Below are 25957 nucleotides of genomic sequence, written 5' to 3' on the forward strand. Positions count from 1 at the left end.
GGCCTCGCAGCAGTACCCCTTGAAGAATCAGCAGTAGGAACAGTGCTGTTGCTATCAATAGTCCTGGATCTCTTGGGTGCCATTGAAACTGAGAAAAAGTCCTTAAGAGTTGTGTTTATGAATATGGGAGAGAGTTTAAGGGTTGAAAGTGTATGGGGGAGTATATGGAATAGTTGTATGTATATATAGGGTAGAGATTAGGTTAAAATTTGATTAGGAGTGGGTTTGAGGGTTAAAAACGTGGGTAATGGGAAGATAATTCGTGGGTAGTGGGGCTGTGTTTGTATTTTTACATTTTCTGGTTTTTTTGTATTTTTTTATTAGGCTAAAAAAAATTGAAGCAGTCGGCCCTGAGCGGTCGCTCAGCAAAGCTGAGCGGGCGCTCAACTTGCTGAGCGGTCGCTCAACAAAGCTGAGCGGGCGCTCAGGGACCTTCTGGAAAAATATTTTCTAGCCCTGGTTTTTCTGACTTTTTTGTGGTTTTGGATAGGTTACTAACTTCTAAGGGTTCCTGTAACAACAAATCATGGGTTGCCTCCCAAGAAGCGCTTCTTTTTCGTCATTAGCTTGACGTAGCGTACCTTACTCAAGTTGACAATAAAATGGCACTAACCATTTCCCGGTTTGCCGTGTCCCCATAGTAATGCTTCAAACGCTGACCATTAACCTGAATGCTTGGCCCGGATCATTCTCAAAAATCTCGACCGCTCCATGTGGAAACACAGTTTTGACAATAAAAGGTCTAGACCACCTTGATTTCAACTTTCCAAGAAAAAGTCGAAGACAAGAGTTGAATAAAAGATATTGTTGCCCAGCACAAATGACTTAGGATATAGCTTCCTGTCGTGCCACCTTTTCACTTTTTCCTTGTACATTTTATTGTTCTCGTACGCTTGGAGTCGAAATTCATCAAGTTCATTTAGCTGAAGCATTCGCTTCTTCCCAGCTGCATCTAGATCAATGTTCAAGTTCTTCAACGCCCAATAGGCTTTATGCTCAAGCTCCGCAGGTAAATGACATCCCTTACCATACACAAGTTGAAACGGGGACATCCCAAGTGGAGTCTTGTATACTGTTCTGTAAGCCCACACAGCTTCATCGAGCTTTAAAGACCAATCCTTCCTTGCCGGACAAACAACTTTCTCTAAAATGCGCTTGATCTCTCTATTAGACACTTCCGCTTGACCATTCATTTGCGGATGATAGGCAGTAGCAACACGATGATTCACATTGTAGCGCAACATCATAGAATTGAATTTACGGTTGCAGAAATGCGACCCCTCATCACTTATGATTACTCGTGGCGTTCCAAACCTTGTGAAAATCTGCTTATGAAGAAAATTCAACACTACCTTTGCATCATTCGTCGGCAGAGCTTTGACTTCTACCCATTTTGAGACATAATCGATTGCCAGCAAGATGTACTGATTATTGCAGGATGAGACAAATGGTCCCATGAAATCGATTCCCCAAACATCAAAGACCTCGACTTCAAGCATCACATTTAACGGCATCTCATCCTTCCTCGTAAGATTCCCTACTCTTTGGCAACGATCACACCTTAAAATGAACTGATGAGCATCCTTAAACAAAGTAGGCCAGAAAAAACCTGCTTGCAGAATACGAGCTACCGTCTTCTCACCACCATAATGTCCACCATAAATTGTGGAGTGGAAGTCTCATAATATCCCCTCCGTCTCACAGAATGGGATACATCTCCTGATGATCTGGTCAGCTCCCTGTCTAAACAAATACGGTTCATCCCACATATACCACTTCACCTCATGCATAAATTTCTTCTTTTGAGCTGTATTCATATTAGGAGGCATTATATTGCTGACAAGATAGTTCACAATATCTGCGAACCATGGTTCTTCCTCCTGAACTGTGAACAACTGCTCATCCGGAAAAGATTCGTTGATCAATATCTTATCATGTGAAGTAGACTCGGGATTCTCCAATCTAGAGAGATGGTCAGCTACTTGATTCTCAGTACCTTTTCGATCCTTGATCTCTAACTCAAATTCCTGTAGCAAGAGCACCCAACGAATGAGTCTAGGCTTCGAATCCTTCTTGGAAACCAAATAGCGAATGGCCGCATAATCAGTGAACACTGTCACCTTTGTCCCAAGCAAATAAGATCGAAATTTTTCGAAACCAAAGACTATAGCCAAGAGCTCCTTCTCAGTAGTGGTGTAGTTTATTTGAGCTCCATTTAAAGTCTTACTAGCATAGTAGACCACATGAAAGAGATTATTCTTGCGCTGCCCAAGAACTGCGCCCACCGCATAATCACTCGCATCACACATCATCTCAAAAGGCTCTGTCCAATCAGGTGCTGTAATAATTGGTGCAGTTATCAAACTCTTCTTGAGAGTCTCGAATGCCGTCAAGCATTCATCATCAAATTTGAAAGGCACATTCTTCTCAAGCAAGTTGCACAACGGCTTAGATATCTTCGAAAAGTCCTTGATGAAACGCCGATAAAAACCCGCATGACCAAGAAAACTACGGATTCCTTTCACAGAAATAGGTGGTGGAAGATTTTCAATGACTCCCACCTTGGATTTGTCCACCTCAAGACCCTTTCTAGAGGCCTTATGCCCAAGAATAATGCCTTCACGCACCATAAAGTGACATTTTTCCCAATTGAGCACCAAATTAGTTTCCACACACATTTTGAGCACCGCACGAAGATTATTAAAACATTCATCATATGAATGTCCAAAGACGGAGAAGTCGTCCATGAACACCTCGACATTATTCCCAATCATATCAGAGAATATAACCATCATACATCTCTGAAAAGTGGCAGGTGCGCCACATAAGCCAAACGAAACTCTGCGAAAAGCAAACGTGCCAAATGGACAAGTGAAGGTAGTCTTTTCTTGATCCTCTGGTGCAATACATATCTGATTATACCCCGAATAGCCATCCAGAAGACAATAATACTCCTGACTGGCCAACCTGTCAAACATCTGATCAATAAATGGAAGAGGGAAATGATCCTTCCTTGTGGCCTTGTTAAACATTCTGTAGTCCATGCATACCCTCCATCCTGTGACTGTTCGAGTGGGGATGAGCTCGTTCTTCTCATTTGCTACCATAATAATACCTCATTTCTTAGGTACACATTGCACGGGGCTCACCCAAGAACTGTCAAAAATAGGATAAATGATTCCTGTATCCAGCCACTTCAAAATTTCTTTCTTCACCACTTCTTTCATGATAGGATTAAGTCTTCGCTGTTGCTCAACAGTCGGCTTACTACCCTCCTCTATCAGAATTGTATGTATGCAGTACGAAGGGCTGATCCCTTTGATGTCTGCTATAGTCCATCCGATAGCCGATTTGAATTCTCTCAAGATCCTCAAGAGCTTGTCCTCCTCACTACCTGAAAGGTCAGATGCAATAATAACAGGTAAAGTAGATGCATCACCTAAAAAAGCATACCTCAAGTGTTCAGGCAATTGTTTAAGCTCCAAGGTAGGTGCTTCCTCAATAGATGGTTTGAGCTTTCTTTCAGCATTTTTTAGGTCAGAAGTATCAAGAGATTCAAATGGCATGTCTAGCTTTCGCCTCCAAGGAGAAGCATTTAGATATTGTAGTTGCTCATTGCCATCCTCACCATCACTGTCAAAGTCCCCCACTAAAGCTTTCTCTAATGCATCAGACATTAGCATATGATCAAGTTCTGAAGTAACCGCAGAATCAATCAAATTCACTTTTAAGCACTCCTCGTCTTCTGTAGGGAATTTCATCACTTTAAATACATTGAATGTCACATCCTGATCCTGCACCCTCATAGTAAGTTCATCTTTCTGCACATCTATCAAGGTATGACATGTAGACAAGAAAGGTCTCCCTAAGATTATGGGAATCTTCTTATCTTCCTCGAAATCCAGAATAACAAAGTCTGCAGGAAAGACGAGCTTATCCACCTTTACTAGCACATCATCCACTATGCCTCGTGGGTAAGTAATAGAATGATCAGCCAATTGTAGAGACATGTAGGTGGGCTTTGGATCAGGCAAATTCAACTTTTTGAAGATAGACAACGGCATCAGATTGATGCTTGCTCCCAAATCACACACACACTTGTCAAAAGACAACTTGCCAATGGTGCAAGGAATGGTGAAGCTACCTGGATCTTTAAGCTTTGGAGGTAATATTTATTGCAGCACATCACTGTACTCTTCCGTTAGAGCAACGGTCTCAAGGTCATCCAGTTTCACCTTCCTTGAAAGAATATTCTTCATAAATTTTGCATCACTAGGCATTTGCTCCAGAGCCTCAGCGAAAGGTATATTTATGTGAAGTTTCTTGAACACCTCCAGAAACTTACCAAACTGCTTATGCGTCTTTTGTTATTGCAATCTCTTAGGGAAATGTGATGGAGGATAGAGCTGTTTCTCCCCTGTATTACCCTCAGGCAGAGTGTGTTCAACAGTAGTCTTTCTTGGTTCCGCCACTTTCTCCTTTTGCTTAGCTTCTTCATCACCAACTTCAGCTTCTCCGTCTTTTGCTTTTTCAGCATCAGCAACTTTTCCAGACCTTAAGGTAATAGCCTTGACTTGCTCTTTAGCTTCCTTTCTGCCTGGCACTTTAGTATCACTGGGAAGTGTGCCAGGTTGACGATTGAGCACTGCATTGGCTATTTGACCGATTTAATTTTCCAAGGTCTTGATAGAAACAGCCTGACTTTTGCACAAAAGCTTAAGTTCCTCAAAATCAGCACTAGAAGGTGGAGCTGCACCTCCTTGTTGAGGATATGATTGCTTTTGAGCATAATGTTGTGGTTTCTGGAATCCAGGTGGATTAAACTGTTTACTTACGCCTTGCTGATATGGTTGCTGAATAGCATTCTGATTATTACTCCAGCTGAAATTTGGATGATTTTTGTTGTTAGGATGATAAGTAGCTGGCACAGGCTGCTGCGGTCACTGATAATTATTCACATACTGAACAGATTCATTAACAAGAGAACACTGATCCATAGCATGAGAACCTGCCCAAAGCTCACAGACCATAGCTATCTGATTGACTCCATAGGTGGCTAAAGAATCGACCTTCATAGACAGCGCTTGGAGCTGCACTGCAATAACTGTAGCTGCTTTAACTTCCAGAATACCTGCTATTTTCCCAGGCATCATCCTTTGAGTTGGGTTCTGATGCTCATTTGCAGCCATAGTCTCAATAAGATTATAAGCCTCAGTATAGATTTTGACCCACAAGGCGCCTCCAGCTGCTGCATCGAGCATGGGCCGAGATTGGGCCCCCAAACCATTATAGAAACCAATGATCACCATCTAATAAGGCATACCATGATGTGGACACTTTCTCAATATCTCCTTGTAGCGCTCCCAAGCTTCGCACATGCATTCTGTAGGTTGCTGCGCAAACTGAGTAAGAGCACTCCTCATACACTACTAGAAAAAACACCTTAGACATCGGTTAAAAACCGATGTCTATGTAAAAAATGACCGATGTCTTCGCGACTGATGTTAAATGTATTTTTTCATAGACATCGGTTTTTACCCGATGTCTAAGACAGACTTTCACAACGGTTCTGGAAAAATTCTGATGTCAAATGTCAGATTAGACATCGGTTATATATATGTAACCATTGTTAAAAACCTATTTTAACATCATTTTCTTTAATATAACCAATGTTAATTTCAAAAATAGACATCGGTTGTTTATTCTAGAATTGATGTTATTACCCTTTTTACATATGCTGATATCCCTATATTAACATCGAATATAACACAATGCATTAACCACAATACTGAAAAAACTTGATTATCAAAAATCAACCAATATATATATTATTACCCAATTGAATTCAAGATCAACAAATTCTCAATGTCTACAACTTATCTCAAATACTACTATCATTTAAAACAAACTATTCTGGTGATAAGTACAACTAATCTCAGTGTTTAAAATCAACCATATTCCTAGTACTCAAGTCATCCCCTTTTATGCGGGCTAGTCTTCTTATCATGTCAGCTCCAATCTTCTTGCAAGTCTCATCATTATTTGCCTTCTCATGAGCACTAATCACTGCTAAAATGAATCAAACCATAACACATGGAGTGAACATTATTATTAAATGTTTCAATAAAACACGCTATACTGATTGACATCTTTCACAATAAATTGGAAAGACAAGCTTAGTTAATCATTTGAGAAAAAAATTAACCTGCAATTACCATGCTTTTGGGCCCACACTTGGTGTTACCATGTATCAAAAAGTAACAATTTTTAAAGAGGTAAGATAGCCAAAAATTACACAAACAAATGCATGCACACTGAAACTACTTGGCAACGTTGACATTATCATTTGCCGTTATGCTTTCATATCATAATTGATTGGAAGTAATTTACAAAACATACACAGAAATAATACTATATTGTCTTCAAAATTCAAAACATGGATACAGAGATTGACTATATAGTATTCAATATTGTTTGTGTAATGTCTATAAAAGGTTACCTTCTTTCCAGTTTCATCCTGTGTGAATCTTTCATATGGAATGTAAACACCATTCTTTTCCTTTACGGCTCTGACATCTATTTCAATTCAAATAAATAGGCTATCAAGTGTGAAACTTATATCAGAAAACAAAAGAAAATCATCTTATAAACATATGTCATCAGTGGGCTAAATGACTAGCATATCGTTTCAAATTATTTTAATAGTACAAAGTACACTGCAGTCATACAGAAGGGCGAATTACTGTCTTATGTAGAATACATGCATGGTCCCAACACCAAGGACAAGCTGGCAAGTCTTTGTGTTAAAGAACTTCAAGAGCTCAACAACACGCTGCACAATTTCGGTAGAAAGCGCTGACAAAGAATCATTCATATCAATGCACCTGTTATTTTCTTTCTTTTTGCTAAATAAAATTCTAATCAATCAAAATGATTACAAGTTCAAACAAAGCATACCCTGGGAACTGCGTGTGGAATAGAACCCCCCCCCCAAATAGCACCAAAACAAATAGTCCAATCATTTAGAAGTTAATACCATGATTTCTGAACGAACCAAAACTGTGTGTGGTATATAAGATGATACCATGATTTCTGAACGCACCTCGACCGGAGCACAGATTCCAGAGGCAGTCTTTTTAGAATTTCTGCAAGGATATCTCCATAGAAAGGATCAGCCATTGGTGTTGCAGCTTACTGACCTTAGGTCTGGTTTCTTCAGCTCCTCTCATCCTTTTGCCATAGAACTGAAAAATACAATTTTTCAAAGTACCAACTTCTAGTCTGGAAAGAAATTATAGTTTCTAAGGCTTGATTAAATAATTTTGACAAAGTCGATGACCATAAAAAGGAAGAAATTAGAAAATGTATCTGTTGATGAGCAAGTATATTCAAGGCCATAAATTCACTTTATCTATTCTCCGCTACCAACAAACAAGGAAAACAGTTGTTGCACTGTCATCTGATTTGCAGACAACACAATTTGCCCTGTACCGCCTATAGCATGCTTCATTATTCCCCAAAAACTGTTTAGTAAACGAGTCTGTTAGGAACCAAGCCAGACCATCTAACAACCACTCATCATCTGGTGACGCAGCACTGATATAAACTTGAAACCACTGCCTTACAAGAGCATATGCAACAAAATAGTTGAGGTACTCAATATAACAGCCACATATATACACAGAAAATAAAATTAAAGGCATATATAATGTTTATTTGGGATCCGAATGAAAGGAAATAAAGCAAACCTTGTTGTTGGTGAAGAGAAAGATCGAGATAATGTTCCTAATCATGATTAAAAAGAGTCAACAACATGATGATAATGACAGCGGTGTATGAGAGGAGAAGGAGAAGAAATTAAGACATCTCAATTGAATCCAAAATGTTGAAGCTCAATGAACTTCCAAATCTGTTGAAAAAAGAAAAAAAACAAAATTAAAAACCAAACCCAATAATAATTAGGAAATAAATCAAGATGAAGAATAAATAAAATCCAAATGAACAATGAAACCAAGCCAGATTCTTCACAAATTAGGTTTCTCGAAGCTTGAGTTTGATTAATCGTAGATGTTCTTCAATTTGGGGTTCACTTGGAACCCTAATTAGAAATAATGTGAGATGGTGACAGATAATGTAAGACGGAGAGATAGTAATATATATGTAGAGAGAGGGGGAAAGAGAGAGAGAGAGAGAGAGAGAGAGAGAGAGAGAGAGAGAGAGATGTGAGACCGAGAGCGAGAGGAAAGAGACGGGGGAGAGAGAGGGAGGTGAGGTAAGGGGGAAAAGGAAGAAGTGATTTTGGAAGGGGGGAAAATAAATCTGGGAAATATATTTGTTATTAAGGGGGGAAATATTTAGGAACCGGGGGGAAAGTAAGCGCATTTTTTTTAATTTTTTTAAAATTAACCATAGACAACAGTTGTGATTTTAGACCGATGTCTAAGAAAATTCGACAACGGTTATGTTATAAACTGATGTCTAATTCACGTTTCTTCTTTTTTGAAAATAACTATCGACAACGGTTTTTTTATCGACCGATGTCTAATATGTGCAGTAACATCGTTTTAAAAATAACCGATGTCTAAAGGAAATTTAACATCGGTCGTCTGAACAAGCGATGTCTAAGGACCGATGTCTATTGACAGAATTCTAGTAGTGATAGCCGCAGTTTTCGCCATTGGATAGAACTTCACCAGTAACTTCTACGCAAGATCTTGCCAAGTAGTGATGGACCCAGCTGGTTCAAATTGTAACAAGTCCTTAGCTTTATCCCTCAGTAAGAATGGGAAAAGCCTCAGCTTGATAGCCTTATCAGTCACACCATTATATTTGAAAGTACTACAGATCTTGACAAAATTACTGATGTGCATGTTGGGATCTTCAGTAGCAGCACCTCCAAAAGAAACAGAATTTTGTACTATCTGAATAGTGCCCGACTTGATTTCAGAAGTGTTAGCCTGAATAGCCGGGTGAAGGATGCTTGACTGAATGTCATCAATTTTAGGCCGAGAAAAGTCCATAAGAGCTGGATCTGCCGGAACTATACGATCACCCATGATTGCTGGTTCTTTCTGCTCACTTTCTGTATCCGAATCTTCAAAATCTATCTTCTCCGGAATACCAAAAACTGCGTCTGTCTCCTCAGCCGTATCTAAAGTCCTCTTGCGAGTACGAGAACGTGTTTGCATAAACGCTCACTAAAGTACCTGAAACACAACCGGAAACAATAAGTAACACGTCTTAATCAATGAGTCCTAATGACCACTGATGCTAAGTACATAAACTAAACAAATACGCTGAGTCCCCGGCAGCAGCGCCAAAAACTTGTTAAGGCGGAAATACGCGCTAATAATACTCGTAAGTACACGCGTTCGCAAGTAATATAGAATACTTTCTAGTTCGTTCCCACAGAGACTCAGACTAATTATGTTTAATTAACACTCACTCACCAATGTATAATTACTTCTCAATGTCAAGACAATAACACTTAAATTTGATTAACTAATTATTAACTACAATTAATTACGAGAATTAAACACTTAATTGACACTTGAATTAACAATATTAAATACACATGAGATCACAACTTCATTACTACTTCCTTCAATAGTTATTGTTATTACCCTTAGCATGTAACAGTGATGATATTAATCGAACAACACGAAACTGATAAAAGCCAACTTTCATTGTACTAATACCATTCTACCAAGCATCCAAAATTAAGATAGAAGTTGAATAAACATCAATTATGTTGAGACCCTATATGTCTACAGAATTTGACAACATAACGATTTAAGCACAAGTTATTCCTTATGATTACACAGGGCAAGTAAAACGATTAGAGATACCCACTAATCATGCATACACATACATGAAGCTATGCTAGCATGGCAAGTTCTAAACCTCAAGATCCACCGTCGCTTCACAAGAGATTAACACCCTATCTTATATGTTCGCGACGCACAAAAGACGAATAAGCACAACCAATACTAGATATCATATAATCATCACACACTAAGGTTTTAAACAACTAACTAAAGAATTCCATAGTAAATCCGTTATGACCCCATGATCACGATTAGCCCAAGATTGAACTCATCGTCACCATGGGTTCATACGAAAACATGATAATAACACACGAGAATAATAACTAAAACTACTTATATTAAACTAGAGTACGTCACAAGAGTAAATAGGTTCAAAAGTAAAGAAAACTAGCATCCAATGTTACAACGAAATAAAGAATCACAAGAAAATATACTTCCTCTTCGTTGCGATGTGCTAACACGGTCTTCTTCCTTATCTCCTCGCTCCTTGATTAATACAACGATTCAACACCTGTGAAACGTCTCTGAAAACTACTTATATAGGAGTCCCACAAAACCCAGCTATCTCAGAAGTTGGAAGTTCAACAGAATTAGGAGTCTAAAAATAATAATTTAAATTTCCGTCCCTGAGCGGCCGCTCAACAATCCTAAGCGGGCGCTCAGCTTCGTGGGCGGTCGCTCAGCAGAGCTGAGCGGGCGCTCAGACCCCTTCTGGAAAAAACTCTTTTTTTGCTCCCGTTCTTTGCTGCATTCTGCTCCTATCTTCCCACGCGCAATGCCAAACACATGCCAAGGCTTATTCTTGATGAAATCTCTCCACAAACTCAAGTAATACCCTGAAATGCACAAACACTAGAAAAACGCATCAAATACACAAAATACTTGATTTCAAGACATCAATTCAAGCCATTATAAGACGTTCTAAGTGGTATAAAATGCCACTTATCAGCGTGTGCCCCCTACATACCCTAGGGATGATGAGGTGCGGCACCGCGAGCACGAGCGCTCCCCTCCACCTGGAAAGTTTGGGAATTATGGCCGAGGCTATCTGAGGAATGGACGAGGAAGGATGGGATACCAACATGGAAGGGCACCATACAATGGAAGAAGAGATGATGCGCCCTCCACTGAAGGAGCTCCTGTCATTGTTCCTGTAAATTCCCACAGTGCTATAGGCAATAGGTCCAGGACACGTCCTCATGTCCAGGATGGCGTGCAGATTCAAGAGAGGTTGCAAAACAATGAGGAAATACCATGACGTGGTCAGGAGGAACCTCGCATGCAGGGGAATGTTCAAAATCAGGATGGTAACATACCACAACCGCAGGCTCTGGGCGAGGGGCGGCGAGATCCACCGGTACACCCGAGGGGTAACCAAGGGGAACAACAACAAATTGCGGAGCAAACCTAACAACCTAACATTCAAACCATTCATGGAGTAGGGACGTTTAATATGAACGATCTTAAGAGGTTGCTCAACCATCTTGAAGGAGGTAGGGTAACGGCGACTGCGCAAGCTCCTTCCCCTTTTGTTGCTGTTGTGAGGGAAGCGCAATTGCCGGCAGGATACAGGAACACAACCAATGAATTGCGTTTTCATGGGATTTCTGACCCTGTGGAATTTCTGGGGCGTTTCAACATTGAGATGGATGTATATCAAGTACCTGACTTGGCTCGACGCCATTTCCTGGAGGCCACCTTTAGAGAGGGCGCTCAGCAATGGTTCCAAAAACTTGGTCCAGGGGTGATCACATCTTGGGAACAAATAAAAACCTTGTTTCTAACTCAGTTCCATGCTGCGGTGAAGTATACACCACCGGTTACCACACTGGCCAATGTGATACAGAAGGAAGGGGAAAGCTTGACCTCATACTTTAAAAGGTTCAATGCAGAGTCTACCTTAGTGAGAGGTGCGACTGGTGAGACACTGAAAATACTCCTTATAGCTGGTCTGCGCGTGGGAACAGATTTCTGGAAGTGTCTGCTGGGAAAAGACCCTGTGTTGTTAGCTGATGTACTTGCGCAGGAAGAATCCTTCAAAGCGATTGAACAATCGCTTGATGAAATAAAGAAGAATGATAGTGCTCATAACTCCAAAGGGCGAGCCAAGAGGAGAGATAGATATGTGAGTTTGGATTACCAGCGGAATGCCCGAAGCCCCAATAGGGTGAACACCTTGAACACGCGAAGAGAATGGAGTCCACCGTCGAACTATGAAAGGAGGGTAAGCAATTACACTCCACTAGCAGCGTCTATTGGTCATATATTCGAGGTAGATAAGGATAAAGGAATCTTCAAGAAACTAGACTGTCTGACTTTATGGTAGAGTAGAGATAAGAAGAAGTATTGTGATTACCATGAGTCCACCGATCATGACACCCACGAGTGTCGTCACCTGAAAGATGAAATTGAAGAATTGATCAAAGCAGGATACCTGGGAGAATGGATTGATAAGGTGAAACGATGCATGGGAAGTGATGACAAGGGAAAAGATGAAAGGCAGCCCCCGTGGGCGGAAGACGCTGAAAAGACATCAAAGATTAAGTTCCAAAGAGCTGGTAGTATCAGGGCAATTTTTGGAGGACATCCCTTTGTCGGTGATAGTAATCGGGCGTTGGAAAAAAATGCAAGAGAGGCGCGACACCCGCCACTCACCAACATTCATAGCTTGGAAGATCGACCTCCATAAAAATTCAAAGGGGAGTCTACTGACATTACATTCAGGGAAAGAGAATCAAGGTGGGTACACCATCCCCATAACGATGCGCTGGTGATTACTATGCTGATTGGGGCGATGAACGTACATCGAGTTTTCTTGGATAATGGGAGCTCTGCTAACATCCTGTATTACAGCACGTACAAGAAACTGGGTTTCCCGGATAGCGACATGTAATTTGAAGATGCACACGTCTATGGCTTTACGGGAGAAGCAGTGAGAGTTATGGGTTCGGTTTGGCTTCCTGTCACACTTGGGGAAGGAGCTATGTCAGTCACTCAAATGATAGACTTCAAAGTGCTGGATCAGGACTCCGCGCATAATGTGTTGGTGGGCAGACCTTGGTTGAGAGCATTAAGGGTGATAACCTCGATACAGCACTTGATGATAAAGTTTCCGACACCCAACGAAGTGGGCAGTCTGAGAGGGTCGCAATACGATTCATGCGATTGCTACCATAAGGCTGTCAAAGAATTTCGCAGGAGAAGATACGAGGGAAAAGGCCTTCCATTTGAGGATGCTGAGGACATTCAGATAAAACCAAGTGGAGAGGTTTATGCCCAATATTTTATGGAAGGTCCCGAGGAAGAAGAAACTCATGCTACCGAGACTCCTGTTTTGACAAAGGGAATTGTTTTGAGGATTCGTAGTGTGGAAGAAATTATTGTGAACCATATGGAAGAGATCGTGCAAAAGGAAGTTAATGGAGAAAAATTGGAAGGAAGAAGTGAAATTTTATAGAGTCTCAAAAGTAGTCCCAAGTTGGATGCTCCTCAAAATGAGGACGCGCCCTTGAAGAGTAAAAATGAAATTGAGGTTGATGCGCTTCAAAGCGAGAACACGCTCTCCACATCTGCATTGCACAAAATCATGCCTTGTCCCGAGGTGGATGCTCCCACACATGGTGACGTGCCCTCGGATGCAAAAGTAGAGGGCCGAGGACCCCCGGGATTTTGATTTTGATCTGGATCCTAGGATCCCCATGCCTGCCGAGAAAACGGGGTCGACCGAAGACACAATATCTGTTCCGGTCGATAAAGATGACCCGAGCAAGGTGTTGAAGGTGGGATCCCAGCTAAGTGATGAAATGAAGGAAAGCCTTACCCATTTCTTGGTTATAAATCTCGATGTCTTCGTATGGAGTCATTCAGACATGGTGGGAATTGACCCAGTGGTAATGTGTCATCGGTTGAATATCTTCTCTAATTGCGCGGGCATACGATAAAAGCGTCGCCCGGTGAGCGGGGAAAGGGCGATATCATTAAAAGAAGAGGTAGACCAGCTGTTGGAAGTGGGATTAATCAAAGAATCCTTCTACCCCGAGTGGCTCACAAATCCAGTGCTTGTGAAAAAGCCGAACGGGAAGTGGAAGACATGTGTAGATTTCACAGATCTCAACAAGGCCTGTCCAAAGGATAGTTTCCCGCTCCCATAAATTGATCAGTTAGTTGACGCGACGGAAGGGCACGCCTTGCTCAGTTTTATAGATGCATACTCTGGTTACAATCAAATTCCCATATATGGTCCCGATCAAAAGCATACATCTTTCATCACTAACAGGGGGCTATACTGCTACATAGGGATGCCATTTGGATTGATCGACGCTGGCATGACCTATCAGCGGTTGGTGAACATGATGTTTAAAAACCAGATTGGGAGAACCATGGAAGTATATGTGGATGACATGTTGGTAAAATCCAAGGAGGCGAATGACCATATCAAGCACTTGATGGAAATGTTTAGCATTCTAAGGCGGTTCTGCATGATGTTGATTCCACAAAAATGTGTATTCGGCGTGGAGTCGGGCAAGTTTCTTGGGTTCATTGTCAACCATATGGGAATTGAAGCCAACCCCGCAAAGATCAAGGAACTACTGGATATAAAATCACGCACCAATATGAAATAAGTGCAAAGCTTAACTGGGAGGATTGCCGCGCTAAATCGATTTGTTTCCAAATCGTCCGACAGATGCAAGGAATTCTTTAAGGCAATTAAGTTGGTAGGGAAAGACTTCGTATGGACACCCGAATGTGAGGAGGCTTTTAGGAGGATCAAGGAACAACTGGGAAACCCTCCCATATTGTCAAAATCGTTAGATGGAGAATCTCTAATACTGTACCTTGCAGTTTCTGAATATTCAATCAGCATTGTATTGGTAAGAGAAGAGGACGGGCAACAGTCACCAGTGTATTATGTGAGTAAGCGATTGCATGATGCTGAAACTCGCTACACAAGCATGGAGAAGCTGGCTTATGCCTTGATCCTTGCATCCAGGAAGTTACGGCCGTACTTCCAGGCCCATAGAATTAAAGTTCGTACCTCATATCCACTACGTCAAGTCCTTCACAAGCCAGAATCATCGGGGAGAATGTTGATATGGGCTGTGGAGTTCGGACAGTTCGACTTGGAATACATGCCCCGTACAGCAATTAAAGGACAAACTTTAGCCAATTTCTTGTTAGAATTTGAATCTGCTGTTGATGGTAGGGCTTTGGTAGTTCTCCATCCCCCTCATAATGAGGAATCTTTAGAAGAGTTCCCACATCCTTGGTGGATCTTGCACGTAGATGGGGCAGTTAACAATGGAGGAGCAGGTGCGGGAATAGTACTCGTGTCTCCGGAAGGCCATCATCTGATGAGTGCAATTCACTTCAAATTTTACGCAACAAATAATGATGCGGAGTATGAAGCATTGATTAATGGTCTAAAGATCGCTTTGGAAATGGGAGTGCGAAACCTAATTGCGAGGAGTGACTCGGAGCTGGTGGTAAATCAGGTGAATGGGGGGTTTCAAGCTCGAGGACCGCAGACAGAATTGTATTTGAGATGCACGCAGCGCCTGATTGAAAAGTTCAGAGAAGTTAGGCTGAAATGTGTACCGCGGGAGAAGAACAGCAATGCGGATGCCCTGGCAAAAATGGGGTCACAGCAGGAAGCCGTGTTGTTGGGATCTATACCCTTAGAAATCCTGGAGATTCCTAGTATCCCGGAGGTAGAGATGATGCAAGTGGAGGAGGCACCCAAGAAAACGTGGATGACACCCATTCTCGCTTATATTCACAAGGGAACACTCCCCGGGGATAAGTTCAAGGCTCGACGACTCCACTACCAGGATACAAGGTATGTGGTGTATGATGAAGTTCTGTATAAGAGAGGATTCAATTAACCACTACTCAGATGTATTTATGAAGAAGAAGGAAATTACATCTTAAGGGAGGTGCATGAAGGAATTTATGGTAATCAATCGGGGGGTAGCTCTTTGGCAATGAAAGTTTTACGCCAGGGGTATTATTGGCCTATGATGAAAGATAATGCTGCGAATTTCGTCAAAGCATGTGATCGCTGCCAGCGCTTTACAAACTACTCATCTATGCCAGCGACGCTCTTGACATCCATGGTAAGCCCGTGGCCATTTGCCATGTGGGGAATAGATCTTATTGGAGAACTGCCCAAGGCTAAAGGGGATATCAAGTATATTGTGGTTGCGGTGGATTACTTTACTAAATGGGAAGAAGCAATGCCGTTAGCGACTATCACCACAAAGAAAATCAGAGACTTTGTTTTCAACTCCATCGTGTGTAGGTTAGGAATCCCTTACAAGCTTGTGTCTGACAACGAAAAGCAGTTTGACAGCAAGGAATTGCGACAACCGTGTGAGGATCTGAAAATAAAGATGGAGTTTGCAGTGGTCTATCATCCTCAAAGCAATGGGCAGACATAGGCCGTGAATAAAATAATAAAGCATACCCTCAAGACCAAACTGGAAGAGCGTAAAGGGAATTGGCCTGAAGAACTCTCAAAAGTGATGTGGTCCTACAACACTACTCCACGATCTACTATGGGAGAAACTCCATTTATGCTGACTTACAGCTATGAAGCTATGGTCCCCGTAGAAGTTGGTTCGGGATCACTTCGCAGAGATTGTTACACGGAAGAAGATACAGTGGTTAATCAAATGCTTCATTTGGATCTCTTGGAAGAAACAAGGAAAAATTCTCAGCTGAGGCTTGCGGCTTATCAACAACGTGCCGCAAGGTATTATAACAAGAAGGTAAAGGGACATCTGCTGAAGGTAGGGGATTTGGTGCTCAAGAAGGTGATGCCAAACACAAAGAATCCCCAGCATGGAGTGTTTGGAGCTAATTGGGAAGGACCATATAAGATAAAAAGCAATCTTGTGGAAATGGCCTTATCACCTTGAGGATATGGAAGGAAAGCTGGTTCCGCAAGCATGGAACGCGGAACATCTCCGAAAGTATTATCAGTAAGGCGCGGCTCTGGCCCCTTACATATCTTTTTATTATATCTTAGGGTTGTGCCCAGATTATAGACTAGAAGCAATAAAATTCCTCCTAGCCTAGGGGGGTAGTGCATGTACTACTTACCTTAGAACTGGTTGAAGGACCATTTCTTCGAATAAATTTCCCACAGAGCATAGTAGTCGTGGGACTGGTGCACTTTTCACACTAGAGCGCATTATTAATAAAAAAAAATTGAAATTTTCCAAAGGCTATTTACTTGATGATTTGCTTGGCTGTATGACGCGTCCTAACCATAGGACGCGCCCTTAGGAGTAGTTCTGTACCTATATTTGTGGAAGCAATGATTGGTAAAGGGAATAACAGGTCTTAAGTAAAAATGGAACTAAGACGCATCTTGTGTCTAAGAACGCGCCCAACTAATTTTGTGCTCCAATTTTGGCACTCCATAACTAAAAACTCGAACGCGTCTTCAAGAAGGACACGTCAAGTCTGAGAGGTTAAAAATATCTTTAGAAATAAAGGGTAGACGCGTCAAGACACTAGAACGCGCCCCTCATATTTTGTGCCTTTTCTAAATACACAAGTACATCATGATATCATGCTCATTAAGAATATACTATCCAGACAATTCAAAAACAAAACAAATAAAGACGCATCCAAATAATGAGGACGCGCCCTTTAAGGACATCTACTTAACGTGTGATAGAAAAGAGATAACAACAAGATTTCAAAGAGCGACGCGTCCTCAGCATAGGTCGCGCCCATATTTATGACAAAATAAGATTAAGAAAATAAAAGGATGCATATGGAGGTAATTAAGAAAGGAAAGCCTTATAAAAGGAACAGGTAGATGAAATCCAGAAAATAATAAGTCGAAGTTTATAACTTGCAAGGCTTAAAAGGGCCTGCACCCTTCAAGTACTTCTGATGAAATCTTCATAAATAAATATAGGACGCGTCCTAAGCAGGAGGTGCGTCCTGAGGCTTGCCCTGGTTTTCTGGAGGAGGAGGCTGAGTATTAAGTGGAGAAGGCACCGGGGACGCGTCATCTTCCTCCAAGCCTAGAAAAACCCTCTTACTTTTGATGGAATCCGCAGCTCTGATTTTGAAGTCACTTACCCATCTGTGGGTGTCTTCATCAAATTTGGAGAAGGAATATTCTGGGTCATTTTCTATAAAGCCAAAACACCATTCCTCGAACCCAGCTGTAAAACCATTCGGATATACCAGCTTCTTCTCCTCCTTCCATCCATGCAACCTGTCATCATTTAAAGTGTCCAGCTCCAGTTACATGGTGGAGTTCAAGGCTACCATATTCTCCATGGCCTTCTCCAAAGAGGTGACATTACCTTCCAGTATCGCCTTCTCACCCTCAAGACATGTCTTGTCTTCCTAGAGCCGCTTGATCTCAGCATCTTTCTCCTGGATGATCAAAGCAGTGTTCTTTTCCAAAAGTTTGATCTTATCTTCAGCCTTGCTTTTAGCAGTGTTAGTGACAGCAAGACGCACCCTGAGTCTAGCAGCCATGTTGGCACTTTGCATGACATGCAAATGAAGCTCAGCTATAGCCCTCACTATGGTTTGCTTCATTTGCTCCACTGTCCTGAAAGTTCAGCCTCGAACTTCACCTTCAGACTTTATAGGAGCCTGCTTCCTGGCTCTCAGTTTCTTGGTGGCCCCAATGGCAAACCCCTTGGGAAGAGAAGTCATATCTATGACATAAATATGATAAGAAGTGTTAGTCATGGATACACCAAGATAAGAGGACGCGTCCTAATAGCAAGATGCGTCAAAAGTAGAATATAAAGATATATAAATTCATGAAGATATGTCAAGTAAAATGTATGCAAAGATATGAAGAATGCATGTATAAACAAAGCGACGATGACACGTCCAAAACATATGATGCATCCTACCTAAGGACATATTGACTGTGACATGGACTATGAGGAAAATATAAGTGACATGCTAATGGCATCAGTCATAAATATTATAAGAAGACGCGCCCTGTTATTAAGGCGTGCCCGAGATGAAAACGCGGATGTGGGAAAATGTTTATATATCAGCTTAAGTTAAAGATTATGTGTAAGGGGAAGGTGAACATATGCATGACGCATCGTAGGTGCATGACGTGTCCTATCCCTAATGCTCTTTACCTTGCTCTAAGTCCACTTGCCTACTAATGTCCAGTTGGACAATTTCTGCGGCATTGAGCCATTTGGCCTTCTCAGAAGCAGCGAGAACGGGTTTCCCGTTATAAAAATCTCAAAACTTGCAAAGAGAGCCCAGTCGTGGGGACAAAGCCCCTATTTTTATTCAAGTTTTCCCCAGTAATCATATCCTTGAGGTTGAAATGCTTTTCAGCATATTTCAGCACCTTCTCTTCTCTCTTTTTTCTCTTTCCTATTAGCTCTTTTTTGGTTCGTTTATCTAAAGGAGAGATAAAGATGTCAAAATCAGAATAAATAAGAAAATTAAGAAGTAAAACGCGTCCTAAAGTGAGGACGCGCCCTATTGATGTTTCTTACTTGGTTCTAGATTGAAGCGTATGCGGGCCCTCTTCACATCGTAAATGTAAAAATGGTTCCTTCCAGTCTCGTTCATGGCTGATTTTACCTTCATTAAACCCTTTGTTGTTTAACCATTTGTTGACAACCAAGAAATGGTACACTGGGATGGACTTCCTGATGCTGAAGAAATAGTTGAACTCTTTCATAGAGGGCGCGCCCAATTCCAGGTTATGATACATCATGTATAAGGCCCAGGCCAGTTTGTATGAGTTGGGAGAGAGTTGGACAGGGGCTACATCATACCATCTTAGGATTTTCTTGATGTATGGGTGTAAGGGCGAGCCCACACCTAGAGAGATGAGTTTTGGAGTTAGGACCATCCTGGGATTCCTCAAATTTTCTACAATAAAGATATGGGGCCTCATCATCCTGAGAGGACGGGCCCAAATCCCCTCAATGTCATAGTATTTCATGTTCCGGCCAATCTCCAATTCTGTGGCTGTGGAACTCATGCCAACACAGGCTAACTTATTCTCCCTTTTCCGCCAGACATTCTTCTCTGTCTCAGGAAGGTTCTCGAGTTCCTTCTAATTAAAATCAAGTTCCACGTCTTCTGGTTCCCAATGTTCGAGTGGAGTGTCATATTTTTTAGGAGAAATGGGATATTTCTCGGGATCAAGAGCCCTTTCTTCAAAATCCCCCTCTCTATGAGGCGAGGGCGCGCATTGGGAAGGTGACGCATCCTGAGCAGGAGACGCGTTCTCGTTTGAGATGTTTTTTTGTTTGTGTGATTTTAATGGAGGAAGGGATGATTTCATCATCAGTCCAGTCTTCAATGGCTGCTCTTGAATTGAGGATTGGAGTTCTTTTGCATTTTGATTTTCCCTTTCCCATTCTAGAGCTTATAGGGACATGCTCCATAGAGTCAGAATTGGTGTCTGACATGATTGATATTTTTGATTTGAGAGATTCGAAGACGCGTGTTTCTGCTTCAAGAAAGGAATTCGTCCTATGGAGCTTGGGGAGTTCAGGTGTGAAAGAAGTAGAAGGCGGAGAATAAATCCCAAGACGCTTGTTGAGGACCTTGAATGGGTGGAAAGGTTATGAAGAAGACGTGTCCTCCAGCTGAAAAAAGAAGGAAGAAAATCTTGAGGACGCGTCCATATTCAAAATGAAAGAAGGCATTGGAAATATGTAAAAAAGAAAAAATATGTGTGAAAAAACAAAATTGAAAGAAGAGGGATGTGGTGAAGACGCGTCCTAAGGAATCTATCTCAAGAAACGTAGTATGAAGACGCGTCCTAGACTGACGATGCGTCTATTCCATTCTAGACTAAAATAACTAAATGAAAATATATGCAGGACGCGCCCTAGGAGGTAGATGTGTCCACAATGATGGGAGCGCAGCTGAATTTGAATCGGCTATAATCAGTTTGGGGAGATGCAATTAAAACCCTAGAAACATGCAATTACAGAATCAAATACGCAAAATATGATGCTTTGATAGATATATACACATATACATACAAAAGAAAATGAAGAATAGTTAAAGTAAAAATGAAGCATATGAACGGTTTTTTACTTATTGCGGTTGGATTACTTGACCAAATGAAGAGTTAAAAGAGGATTTACATACCGTGTGAATTGAGGGTTAGATTAAGCTAAAGAAATCGAATAATGGACAACTGAATTGTCGGAATATTGAGCTTGAAGCTTGGAGGCGGCAGCGATGGCGGTTGCTGAGAGAAAATAAAGTGTTGATGGGGGTTGTGTTTTGGGATATTTATAGAGAGAAGGATGTTGACGTGTACAACAGCTGTCACGCAATGGTCGATATTAAATGTCTAAAGGTTTGACGCGTCTAGGAAACCGGACGCGTCCTCATGTTTTACAAATGGGTCAATCCAAATTTTGTTTGTGGCCTTTGAATAAAAATTCCAGTCTTGTTTTCAATTGCAAATAAAATTTGGGGGGGTAGTTGTTATACCCAAAAGGCATTGGATTGATGCGGGTCAAACGCGGTTGATTACGGTCAAATTTGGTGTTGCGTTGTAAAAGATGAGGGTGTGCCAAGGGAAGCAGGACACGCTCACCATTGAAGAAGTGTTTACAAATGAAGGTTTTGTGATAAAGCTTGAGAGTACATGCCTAAAGTAGGACGTGCCCTAAAGTTTTAGACGCGTCCAATGTGGTGGAAACATTTGACAGTTATGTTTATCTGGTAATGAAGGTTGTGTGACGCGCTCAGAGAGAAATGATGTGTCCTGATATGCTGGATGTCAGGGAAAGTAGTTGCTGGAAGAACAAACATAAGTTTCATGAGGGTCAGGATGCATCTGATGTCTTAGGACGCGTCCTATGCGTGGTAAATGTGTTCTTAAGGGTGGCCTCATGAAAAAGAATGCATGGAAAGGAGAAATGAAGATTATTTTCACTAACTTATTTATTGCAGGTACTCTTTGAAGAATTCCCTTCTTGAGACGGTCAAGGAGGAGGATGTCCGTGAAAAGCTTGAAGGCCTCCAGGGGTATGCCTGATGATTGAAGGCCTCCTCCTGTATTCAACGGGTGTCCTTGGTGGGCATGTGGGGTTAACATTGGTGTGTATTTTGGGAACTCTGTTCTTGTATTCAACAGGTGTCCTCGTTGGAGAACTTTGGAGTCATCCTGCACTTTGCACCCAAGAGCTTGGGATCACCTGTCCTGCCATCTGGTGGGTTATCCTCATTCGGGGGACAGGGACGCGTCCGGAATTTGGAGTGAACCGTGGCTATACCTGCGTCCGTAAATCAAGGGAGATAGCTGTAGCGGAGTGTTATCCTTGCGCAGGGAGATGCACTATCCGTAAAGTCCTATGATTACGGACGAGTCTTGGGCCTTCGCGGTTGGGCCTCATAGTTGGACATTCTTAAAGCTAGTGGAAGATGGATTCTGGATGGGCTTCTACCGGACCTGGGAATATGAAGTCTAAACCCAGAACTACGTCAGGCTTGATCCCTATATAAAGGGTACGTAGGCACATTGAGAGGGGAAAGAAGTTGAGAGCTAAAAAGGAGCCACCACTTGCCCTAATCAATCTCAGCCACCAATTAATACACAACAAGCACACACCGCTTGATTTTTCAGCGAAGAACCACCGTCATAGATCTTAATTCCGGCGAGAAACCTCAAACTTTGTTGTTACCAGATTCCTCCGTTAACAATAAGCATTGAAGGGGGCAAGGGAGTTAGTTTAACCAAGAATCATCACTTCCGTCGATAAATGGTTCTAGGTTTGTGTTGCACACCCTACTTCTGTGTTGTCTTTTCCCTGAACAAAATGGTAATAACTTGGAATGAATGAAATTTGTGGTACATGCCAAGTAAAAATTTCTGTTCTCTCTGTGTGTGTGTGTTTATGTGAATAACTTGAGTTCGGATATAGGGTTTTTATCATAGAAAATGGACAATTCATGATTTCTACAAATATGACTTGTGTCCTTCCATGAAAGATGATATTGACGACTGACAGGTAGTGTTTTGGTAGAAAATTGTTGGTTTTAATTCTCAGAATAATTTAATCGATCAATAATATGGCACAAGTATAAAAGACTAAAGACACGAGAATTGTTGACGCGGAAAACCTCCATTAAGAAGTAAAAACCGCGGGTGGGACTTTCACCAACTAAAAGTAGAGTTTCACTATATAATAATTATGAGTACAAGAACGTATATTCTATGTTTTTCTGAGTAGATGTGGTGTGTTTTATGTCTAACACTTAACTTGTATTTATAGTACATATCAACAACTAAAATCCTTATTTTTACTTTATGCTCCACGTTCAAATTACAACTGCATGTCCTCCTATTTCTTCGGTTGGACTCCTTCTTCAAATATGTTTGTTATTTGACCCTTTCTTAATCCTTATCCTTATCTCTGCTATGTTATCTCTGCTATGTTGACAATTTCCCAGCTTGTTCCTGTCTAAACCTTCTTATCTTGCCTAGCTGTCGTCATGTCTTCACGTCTTAACTGGTTATCGTCAAGCCTTCACGTCTTAGAAGGTTGTCGTCAAGTTTTCTAGTTGTCGTCGTGTCTACAAAATCCTGGTCATAACAATTGCCCCAATTAAAATGATAAAAGTAACCTTATCATTTTAATTCACCTGTAGCGTGTAGAATTAGATTTCAATGATGAAATGATAAGACACACCCCTTCTTATACTCTACCTCTAGATTCATGCTCCTCGTAAATTGGTTCATTAACACTTATCTCCCCAAATCTATATTTAACCCTTCACTCAACCCTCTTTCATCATTCATTCATGCCCAAAAAGATATCAAAACTATCCCCTCTTAAAATTGTCAAAACCATGGATGATTCAAGTGAGAAAAGTGAATGGGCTTCTACCAACATACTCGACCCTCGAGATAATGGTAAGCAAAACTGGAAAGACGATCGAATTACTGAAGCCGTGGCTTTATTCAAGGACAAATTCAACCCGGTGCTTCCTTCTTCCGAAGAGCTTGCCGACTAGTATCGTGATGGATTTGCTTCTACTTCTATCCTTTCAGCATCGGACTTTCACTACCGTATTCCAACTTGATTAAGGGTGTTATTACGGCTTTGCATGTTTCACCAGGGCAATTGATGCCGTCCGCTTGGAGAACCCTAGCCTGTCTTGACGCAATTGAAGCAAAACACAAGTTGGGAATCAATGTCGATATGGTAAAATACTCTTATTCTCTCAAGAAGTTTAGTAATTGTCGTTTTAGCCTTATAAATAAGGACAAGAACAACCCCCTGATTCTGAATAATGAGACGGTGAACGACCGTGGATGGAAAGGTGAATATTTTTATGCGGAGAAGTCGACTCTAGGAGATGACGTGGGCTACATGTTGGAGAAGTGGAACGTGGATGGTAATTTCTTTATTTGTAAAATTTTGTTGAATAACGTTTTTCATATTTAATCCATAGATCGTGTTCTATATGTCAAAATTTTTTAAAGTAAGCACTGTCGTGTCACACTTTTCGTATGTTTCCTTTTCGTTCATGCTTTAGGTGTTGAATTCGAGGCTAAAAAAGACAACGTAGTGGCCAAGGAGATTACGGAGAGAATTATGTCCCTTCCTGTAGCTGATAGAGTATGGTCGAATTGCCTCAATCGTTCAATCAAGAACGCTTTAGCAATTGACGCGAGTGAACTTATTACTTCGATGAAGAAAACTGCTTCTAAAGGAGATGTCGTTCCACCATCGGCTACGACTGTAGTGAAGGGTGCTTCTTCAAGAACCCGAAGTAAGTTTATCGCTCCTAAGCCTTCTTTGTCCATTCAAAGTATTTCCTCAGAATCTAGAGAGAGTCCCAAACCTTTGAATGATATTGAGATGAGCTCTGGACGCAAATATACTACATGATTGGTCGCGTGCTTTACACTTTGATATGTCTTCTTTTATTGACTAGTTCTGTGTTGATTCTTTAATGTTCAATTAATTTGTTCTTCCTTGTTGTAGAGTTTAAGCCTCCAGTAATCAAGCCATTGATAGTATCTAGTAAAGACTTGTTTAAAAGAGCTCGTGAGGATAAGTCCACAGAAACCGAACACTCGAAAGCCCCTGTGATAGTTAGTCCAATTGCTAGCCTTTTGACCAAAAAGATCAGGACGGAACCTTCTAGTGTGTCCACATTTGGTGATGTTAACTACTCCATGCCCTTGGTAGCCCATTATTATAGTCAAGAAGCCAAGCCTTCTTCATTTGCACACTTATTAGGAGATATGTTATTGCCCCAGTCTATGGAAGGACAAAGTTTGAAACTTGTAGAGAGCATTCTGGATGACACGAAGGGACATATCTTTCACGTAAGCTATAGTTTGTTTGTTCTTCTTAATTGTTTGCGTCATTCTATGTTAGTAACTCATTTTTTTTGTTGTCTTTTAATCTCGTAGGCTCTTCAAAATGCATTGGTTGCATATGAAGCGTATACTGTCGAAGCCAAGAAGTTTAAGGTGCTCGAGGAAGAGCATAAGGAGTGTCCTACCAAATTAAAGGTTGCTATGGATCGAGCGTCCGAGAACTTGAAGACTGCTACTGACATCCAAGAGGAGTTTGACAAGTTCGCTACGAAAGTTCAATCGCTGAAAACTGAAATGAAGGAAGAAGCTGACAAAGTCGTCACTCAACATGTCATGAAGACTCGAGTTGAAATGATGCTTGAGTATAGCATAGGGGAATGGCAGAATTGGGACGTCGAGGAGACTGTCAAAATCTATAATGACAAGTATCTTGATGATGTTTTCCCTGTCCCTCCACCTGATGACGTCGCTGTCGAAGAAAAAGGCGACAAGTCCGTAAAGGACTTGGACGTTGCTAGAAAATAGCTTTTTTCCTTTTAATTTGCTTAGTTGTTAGAATCTTTTAATCTCAAGACTATTTTTGTTGGCTAAACTCCTATTTCGTCTCATGGAGACGGGGAGTGTTAATGTGTTTTGGACATCGTTATCGTCGTGATTTAATTTAAACTCGTAGTTTGAATTGTTCGTATATGTTTTATTTGCATCATTCGTCAATAATTATTACTGAATCACTTGTTGTTCGTAGACGATAAATTGTGAGTGATTATTAAGAGGCCTTTCCCTCTAGAAATAATCAAGTAGGATTTTC

The 25957-nt window shown here is 41.2% G+C and overlaps 2 protein-coding genes and 1 non-coding gene across 3 annotated transcripts; all 3 read left to right on the forward strand.

Annotated features, from left to right (window-relative positions):
* Positions 1-5319: 5319 nt before the first annotated feature.
* On the forward strand, positions 5320-5426 carry LOC141688037 (small nucleolar RNA R71). Its single transcript, XR_012561507.1, has one exon. It is a non-coding gene; the product is annotated as a small nucleolar RNA R71 (small nucleolar RNA).
* A 5854-nt stretch (positions 5427-11280) lies between these two features.
* LOC141685441 (uncharacterized) lies at positions 11281-12516 on the forward strand. Its single transcript, XM_074490541.1, has 2 exons — positions 11281-12051; positions 12154-12516. Exons 1-2 carry the CDS (start codon positions 11281-11283, stop codon positions 12514-12516), a joined length of 1134 nt encoding a protein of 377 aa, XP_074346642.1.
* Positions 12517-16381: 3865 nt separating this feature from the next.
* LOC141685442 (uncharacterized) lies at positions 16382-16744 on the forward strand. Its single transcript, XM_074490542.1, has one exon. It carries the CDS (start codon positions 16382-16384, stop codon positions 16742-16744), a length of 363 nt encoding a protein of 120 aa, XP_074346643.1.
* The last annotated feature ends 9213 nt before the right edge of the window (positions 16745-25957 follow it).

This window comes from Apium graveolens, chromosome 9, assembly GCF_009905375.1.
Source record: "Apium graveolens cultivar Ventura chromosome 9, ASM990537v1, whole genome shotgun sequence".
NCBI classification, from domain to species: domain Eukaryota; kingdom Viridiplantae; phylum Streptophyta; class Magnoliopsida; order Apiales; family Apiaceae; genus Apium; species Apium graveolens.